Raw genomic sequence first — 8,639 nt, 5'->3', positions numbered from 1 at the left:
GTTGGTATTCACTTGTAGGTGCATTGAAGATAAAACCACACACTACTCTATGCTTCAGTATTCAAAATGTCATACAATGTAGTCAACCATAACATTATAATGACGATATTTCTCCCATGACAACACAAATTCAAGCAGAAAATACACAATCTACGGGATATATCTTCATGAATGAAGCTTATAAAATGACCAAACATTAAGTGCTCTTAACTCTCTAACATATAATAAAGTTAGAAGTCAGTAAAATGAGTTTCTGTAGGATTTTGTCAGCGTTTACAGGAGCGAGATAACAAGGCGAGCGCTGTTCAGCAGGAAGTCAAGCTATATCACCGAAGTGCGCATGCGCCGCAGCTCTCCTCAATCTAGGGCTGCGTTTGTCTTCATAAAACGGTAAGGACAAGCTATTTTTTTACTGTGTTATTTTAAATATGCTTGAATGTAAAATACCCGCCGATCTTACGACACGAGCGGTAGTTTTAGCCGGGGGTATCGGGTATATTGCGGATGGGGTTCAGCCAGCCAGGCTCGTACAGAATGGAGGGGCAACGCCGCCGCCGTGCCGTTGTTTGCTGTACGTGCCGCCGCACAGGGAGACGTCATTTTGAGGGGGAGCGGAGAGTTAAAATGCAGAGTTACGAAGGGACGTACGGTTCAGAGACAAGCGGCACGTAACCGTCACACTGTAAATGCAAAGCTTTACCCGTCTCGGACAGTATAGTTGGCAAAATTGTCCAGATTGCCACATATTAAGTTACGCCCTTGCGTTAGCCATAATGGCTACCGCCGAGTCTGAGTAGCTGTGGCTCTCAACAGTGAAAAGCATTCAACTGCCGACGACGGTCGTGATAACCCACTTAACTTTAGCAACACTGGAGTATTTTATCCGCAGTATTGCATCTGGATGTAGCTCAGATGTGACCGACTGGTCGACTAACCCCATGGCAGTTAGGACCCCCCCTAAATGCTGCAAAACGCTTACTATTCCCCAATTGCGCGTGGGTTACCGCACGCGAACGTTACCGTTACATCTTGGATTCAAAATGTGACAGTTTAAATCTGTGACTGTGCTTCCGGAGCTAACCGACACCGCGCGTGCTACCACTATATATGGTCTTAATGTAGTTTATTAATACCGTTTATTTAAAACATTTAACCACTATATATGGTCTTAATGTAGTTTATTAATACCGTTTATTTAAAACATTTAACCACTATATATGGTCTTAATGTAGTTTATTAATACCGTTTATTTAAAACATTTAACCACTATATATGGTCTTAATGTAGTTTATTAATACCGTTTATTTAAAACATTTAACCACTATATATGGTCTTAATGTAGTTTATTAATACCGTTTATTTAAAACATTTAACCACTATATATGGTCTTAATGTAGTTTATTAATACCGTTTATTTAAAACATTTAACCACTATATATGGTCTTAGTGTAGTTTATTAATACCGTTTATTTAAAACATTTAACACATTTGATATTATTTAAATATAGCTATACATTTTGTGTCAGTTGGTCCATTTCTGAATATTAAATGTTGTTACAAGAAGCTATAAATGTTACGTTATATTAGATTTATATGGATTAATTCGTTGTTGTTACCGTTTCTCAGCTGGACAGGGAAGTAAACAAAAAAATGACACATTTTTAAATGAAGTTTTGTTTATGATTTTCTTCATGTTAGGGGGGGGGGAATTAAAACTAGCTAACAACTCTTAAAGAAGGTCGTGTTAAGTTTAATTTCATACAACATGTTTAACTTACATGTAACTATATGTCTACACGGGTTAACCAGTTCAGATAACTAGTTGCCTCACATTAGCAAGTGAACATAAAGCTAACTAGCTGAAGCTAACCAGCTAGCCTAATGTTAGCTTATTAAACTAGATTTTGGGTTCTGATATCCACTTAAAGAGCTAATCAATCCTAAAGTTAAATTAAAAAGTTTAATCCCAGATCAAATGTGCAAGTAGTGATTCAGTCAGGGATCGTAATGTTATGTTAAATGTCTGTTTCCTTGTTTCTTGTGTTAAATATTTGTCTTTGTTGTGAGAAGAAAGATTTCAGACTTGATCTGACAATAAAGTATTATCGTATCGTATTGTGCGTACTTAGTCTTATATTTTATTTTGAAAGTAACTTTGATTTAAACTTTCTTTAACGCAAAAATCAAAACATGATCATATTATGTTTAATGTTTAACTTATGTATTCATCATTTTTCAGATGAACAAACTCCTGGATAGCTGTCCTATGAAAGCAGCCCCCCCTCTGTAGTCTACTCTAAGAGTGTGATGGAGAGCACCGACGAGGTCACGGTGTCCATGGCGGAGGTGGTGATGGTGAAGGCTGACGACGGAGACCCCGATGACCCTAATAAGACTCAGGTCATCCTCCAGCTCCAGCCAATCCCCACTGGGTATGTACTGAAGACAGGTCACCTGACTGAGACCAGGCTCTGTGGTCACACAGCTCCAGGGAGGCCAGATGATCTGCCACCATTAGGGTTTGATTACAGTGGGATGAAGAGAGCTTATCCTAAGTGATCCTAAGTAGATAAGATGGTCAGTATCCTCTAAAGCAGTGGTTCTCAACCTGGGGGTCTCCAAATCTACATGTGGGGTCGTGAGGCCTTTTAGAAAAATACAGTTGGAGGAAATCTCATGTCTGATGCAATATTCACAGGAAATAATCTGCAATTATTGTTATGCCTTGAATATAGTATCTAATACTACTAAGAAGAAATGTTAAAAGAGTTTTCTTTGCAGAGATGAATCTGCTGAAACTGATGCAGCTGTGATGACTGTTGAAGCTCATCAAGGTGAGACACGTTACACATTTAGTGATGCTTTCCTTTTGCAGATCATATCTCAAAAAGCCAGTTTTCCTCACGTTTAAACGCTTTGTCCTTCTTTTAGAACAAACTGACGGCGATGGCGTTGAAATCGGCTGTCCGATAACATGCGGCGACTGTAAAGCCGTGTTGCTGGTGAAGAAGTTTGTTTGCCCAGGAATCAATGTAAAATGTGTGAAGGTTGGTATTCATCAGGTTGTTTAAGTCAAACACGTTTGCATGCACAAAATATACGATATAATATTCCACTTCCTGTTTACATGCATCCGTCAAAATAGGATTTCCTTTAAGTTCTCCGTCGGTGGCGGACGATCGCAGCCACCGTGGAAAGATATTTGCTCATATTCAAAATCCTGTCGATACCCTTCATGATGTTTAAAAGTAGTTTCTTGCTTTTCTTTTGTGCGTCTTTACTCCGCCTCACAAACTGTTGGTTAGTTGGTTTGTGAGCGACACACAGAGCGCCGTGCGTCACTAACGGGTTAAATACATGTCCACAGAATGAAACCAGAATAATATCTCCCACATGTCTTCATTGGAAAATGCCTAATTATGAATATCCAATCAGAATATGCTGTTTATAATATTAATGGAATATTAGTGTGCATGTAAGTGTAGTCAATGGCAGTACCATTATATATTCTGTATATATTGATATGCTCTTAACAAGTGTAAGCTTCATAAAGCATTATGCTGACTATAAGTGGACATGTGCTTACACTAGCTGATTTAAAACAATTAAATATGATGAATGTTCTCTTTCGTTATTCATTCTTTTTCTTTTGTACAGATGTTCATGGTAATCTTTTCCAACACTTTGTTATGAATGAGTTGAATTAAACCGGTGCTTGTTATTATGAATCATAGCGGGTCAAGCTGCACCTTTAATGAGCAACACATGCGCCCAACCAAAAGAAGCGTCGAGCACCAACAGCTCGGAGCAGGAACACAGAATACTTTACGTCCGGCTGTAAAAGATGAATTACCAACTAAATCAGAGCGAGCGAACGGCACGTGGAGCTTCATCAAGCTGGTGCACGAGGTGGCGAAGCGTTATCAGACATGGAGTGCAGTTTGTCCGTTTGCGTTTATCTCTTCAGTGTGATCGTCTCTGCTCTATACGTCGCACTCATCTGGTTTCTCTCCCCCAGTATGAAGACCAGCTGATCAGCCCGAAGCAGTTTGTGCACATCTCTGGAAAAGCGACTCTGAAAGACTGGAAGAGAGCCATCAGGATGGGAGGAGTCATGCTGCGGTGAGGGGACCTGTGCTTGAATTAGTGATCCAAAGCTACCTTTCAATATCCCCCCCCCCCCGCTCTGATGCACGACGTTATACTCCAGCACAGTCTGCATGCACTCGTACACGTGTGTTGCTGCAGACACTACGAGATGACGAGGACACGATGAAATATTCTGTTATAGGCGTGAAGTCACCAGACATTATTCCATCGCTGCTGCGCGTGAGACGGAGATCACGCTGTGCGTTACATTAAGCCTCCTGTCTCTGACTGATGTCTCACTACATATGTTCTTGGGGAAAGAATAATGATATGAGGGATGGATTAAATACTGTAGCGTACTTTACAGAGTGTTATAAAGCTCAAACTGTTCCTTCGCTCAGTCGATCGTTTACAAGTGGAATGAGTGAACGGAGCAGGAAGCGCTCTGCAGCTGGAGGAAGCCCGTGCATCGTGAGCTCACAGAGTCGCTTATTAAAGATGCTAATATCTTTGGCAGTAATAAATAATAATGATAATCTTTATTTAAAGAGCACTCTTCACAATGTTTAAAATAATAATTATTACCATTTTTAAAAGTCATTTAAATGTTAAGGACTTAAAGAGACGTTTGTTCAGCCTGGCGTCCTCGATGTGACCAGCGGTGGATAAAAGTAGAACTATTGTCCTCCTTCATGTACTAACTGTGTGAAACCCTCCCTAATGTCTGCGCTCCAGAAAGATGATGGATTCAGGTCAGCTCGACTTCTACGAGCACAACACGCTGTGCACCAACACGTGTCGCAGCACCAAGTTTGACCTTTTAATCAACAACACGCGCTTCCCGCCCGACGGCTCTGGACTTCCCACGCCCACGTCCTCCCAAGGTGAGAACACGGATCATGTCGTGTGATTGTCATATTATACGAGTAAGAAAACTAAATATGAACATGGCAATAAAGAGTCACCCGTCCCAACTGATGAAGTGTCTGTGAGTTCTCTCTGCTGTCTCACACTCGCTGTTCTCAGACCAGCTGGAGGAAATGCTTCATGGTGTTGGACAGACTTTCTTTACCTGCATGAAAATCTTTTGACACATTGATTACAGCGACCTGCCCCCCCCCCCCCACCACGGTGTTTTTGAAAGCTCTGCTTCACAATATTGTAAACACAGCACAGGTTCATTGATGGAAGTAATCATAACTGACAAGCTGCACTTTGCATGTTTGTGACCGACATGGAGGCAAGAAGACACCGAACGGAACAGATCCAGATCCATCTCAACATTTAACATGTTTAAAATAAGAAGAGTTTCTTTACACAAAGAACCTGCAGCGTCAGAGTGTCGTTAAAATGTTTATAAAGTTATAATGTGTATAAATGTTTACTATGTTAGGAAAATGTAAGACTTCTATTGAAGCCCATTTCAGCCAATGTGATGAAGAAGTAGATCCTGTAAGTCATATTAATGAGAAACTATCTGAAAATAACGACCGACAGGATCAACAGTTTCCTGCACCAGCACACGCGTGTGATTCTTTTGTCTCTACGTTACTGCATAATGCAGCACGTGCTCTCTTGTGTCATTTGCAGCCCAGTTGGTCCTGGGTAACGGCGGGACGGCGGGCGAGGACAGAGCAGATGTTCTGAGTGGGAAGATGGACTGGATTACAAGCTCGCTGGAGGCTGCAGACAAGAAGGAATCAAATGAGATCTCAGGTCACAGAGCGCACACATCCCAACACGTAACTTCACATAAACACAGAGCACGCCAGTAACCTGCGTGTGTTGTCTGTCTGTCCACAGAGGACACGCTGAACTTCTGGAAAGGCATCGCCGATGTGGGTTTGTTGGGTGAAGTGGTGACCAACATCAGCACAGAGCTGCAGGAGCTGCTGAACGGCGTGCAGCAGCGCCGGGAGCCGGCTGCCCTACAGGACACAGGTACGGAACAACGCTAACATCATCCAAACAGACCATATGTACGACTCGCTGCAAGGTGCACGAACAAGAAGCAAACACAGAGAAGGAACACATCTGGCTGCTGTTGGAAGCTGATGGATGGTGAAGCTGTATTTGTTCCTCCTATCTGACCAAGTGACCCTTTGATTGATCCCAGATTCCTGTCTGGTGGAGGTGGCGGTGCTCAGTAACCTCGCCCAAGTGTTCGGCCTGCTCGACTCGGTTAAGAAGATGGTGGAGAAGAGGAGGCAGCAGACGGATCCCAGCCAGGAGCAAATGCTCTGCACACTCAGCAGTGAGTACAGAACCAAAACAAGGAGCTGCAACACGTCAGCTGTGACAGGTGGACGGAGTTTGCTCACTCCTTATAACTCCTTAGAAGCCAAATACGATAGAACTTTATTTATCCTGAGATAAAGGATTTACAAAACAAACATTACAAACATTACAACAGAGAGAGAGGGAGACAGACGAGCACAAAATATTCACTTTTTTGCTCCGGCTCCAAAAACAACAATATTCCTACTAAACTGTTTACATGGCAATAATGAGAATTAATATTCTGCTACTAACACGTTGACTGATCCGAACGTGTGGAATAACTGGAGCCGCTTGTGTCATTTAGCTTCTTCACTTCAAAAAAACATAATCTGGTTCTTTTGATTTAAAAAGTCAAATGACTCTGAAAAGTCTGAACAATGAAACGTTAAGAAGCAGAACTCAGAGCTCAATTATACACGAGGGGAGAAGCCCAGAGCAGCAGCAGGATGTTGTGTGACCACAGCACAGATACTCTCCTTCCGTTCTTACCTTTCACAATAAAAGCCCCAGACAAATCCACTGCATCACTGCTTACCAGAGATTTATCTCATGGATGATGGAGAAACTTTCTTTCTCCTTTGCTAGATCACAAAGTAACAAAACCTGCCTACTTATTAAAGCTCCCGGGTGTTTCACTCTTCAAATGGTGATTCTTTGAGTTGTTTCTTGCTTTGGACATCAGCCAGGCAGCTAGCGGTAACGTTAGCCATGTTGCTAACGATATATGAACAAGTATATCGAGCTACTTGTTCATATGAAGATCAACGGACACATGTTTGGAAAGGAATGCAGTTTCTCCTGTAGACGCTGCCGAGTCAATGTTTTGTATGTTTTGTTTCTGTGTGGCCCCCCCTGTCAGAGAATATATTGATAACAGGGTTGTGCAAAATCAGAAGTAACTTTGTGTCGTGTTCCCGTGTAGACCTGGAGATGCAGCTGGAAGAGCAGAGGAAGCAGCAGCATGTGCGAGCGCTCCTGTCCTACCCGCAGCCGGCCAAAAGCAAGACTCCCACCAAGCGCCCGACCAAGCGACCTCGGCTCCAGAGGCCCGCCTCCACCACCACCACCCTGCTCACCTCCTCCCTCAACCAGCAGGCCACCCTGCAGCCCCAGCAGTTCACCGTTCTTTCGCCCATCTCGCTGTCCTCTGTGGGTCAGCCGTTCACCATGACGGGCCTGCCCATCGCCTCCCTGTCTCAGTCCTCCAACACGGTCACCCTCCTCCCCGCCGGCTCGCAGCTCTTCACCCGCTACATGTTGGCCGGAGACGGAAATACGGACACCATCACCTTGCATCCGTCGTCGGGCCTCACGCTGGTGGGCACCACCATGCAAGACTCCAGCCAGTTGGGCACGATTGTGAGCCCCGTAGAGCTGCTGCACCTGACGCAGCAGGTGGGCGGTGCAGAGGGGGTGCCCTTAGAAGGCCACATGGTGGACGGCACCATGCTGGTGCAGCAGGAGGTGATGCAGGGCGAGGTGGAGGCCGGCCAGGAGCACACGGTCATCGAGATCAACCCGGCTTCGATGGAGCAGGCGATGGGCGTGATGGAGCTGCAGCTGACCGGGGAGTCGGGCGGAGACGGGGGCACCATGATGGTCCAGAGCGGGATGGAGTTGACGATGGCTGCAGGGGGGGAGGAGACGCAGTGCCAAATGCAGGAGGTGCAGACTGGGGGGGTTCAGGGGCTGCAGCTGGACGCCAGCGGACAGTTGACAGGTGTACAGATTGTGGTGATAGAAGAAAATACTCAGGACGAAAACAAGGTGAAGTGAGACTCGCCTCCTCTTTTATCCAGCAGAGCGAGTACGGACTCAGACTGGGGAGACTGAATACAGTTTCCAAATCCACAAATGCCTTGGCCTAAGACCAAGCTCGAGGGGTAGCCGGCCATGTTTCCTTTCCTGGTGTGAACAAGCTGCTCAACTTGTTGCTGATTGTTATTGACACAAAGAGGCATCACAGCAAAGAACTCTCTGCTTCTGTTGGTTTGTGTGTTCAGTAGGATTCTGCTTTATTACAACTTGGGTCCAATACTTGTAATTTGGCCATCTGTGATGACATCATCGTACTCCACGAGTCATGTTAGTCAAAACAATGTGGAAGAAAAGGTCTGGTGTGTTTCCTGTACAGAGGCCAATCAGAGTTCCCTAAACATCTCGCCCCGGCCCCGGCCCCGTACCAGAGTCGTGAGAAAACAAGATGAGCTGAATAACAATAATTTAACAATAATAACCGTGAGCTGAGTTTGAGCTTAAATGAATTCTTC

The 8,639-nt window shown here is 44.3% G+C and overlaps 1 protein-coding gene across 1 annotated transcript; it reads left to right on the top strand.

Annotated features, from left to right (window-relative positions):
• Positions 1-260: 260 nt before the first annotated feature.
• gmeb1 (glucocorticoid modulatory element binding protein 1) lies at positions 261-8,509 on the top strand. The gene is made up of 10 exons (XM_029442502.1): positions 261-390; positions 2,240-2,432; positions 2,782-2,834; positions 2,932-3,047; positions 4,019-4,122; positions 4,825-4,973; positions 5,680-5,805; positions 5,893-6,030; positions 6,206-6,343; positions 7,292-8,509. Exons 2-10 carry the CDS (start codon positions 2,308-2,310, stop codon positions 8,143-8,145), a joined length of 1,803 nt encoding a protein of 600 aa, XP_029298362.1. The 5' UTR covers positions 261-390; positions 2,240-2,307; the 3' UTR covers positions 8,146-8,509.
• The last annotated feature ends 130 nt before the right edge of the window (positions 8,510-8,639 follow it).

The sequence above is a fragment of the Cottoperca gobio genome, chromosome 11 (genome assembly GCF_900634415.1).
Source record: "Cottoperca gobio chromosome 11, fCotGob3.1, whole genome shotgun sequence".
Taxonomy (NCBI): Eukaryota; Metazoa; Chordata; class Actinopteri; order Perciformes; family Bovichtidae; genus Cottoperca; species Cottoperca gobio.
This window is presented reverse-complemented; position numbering and strand designations above follow the sequence as displayed.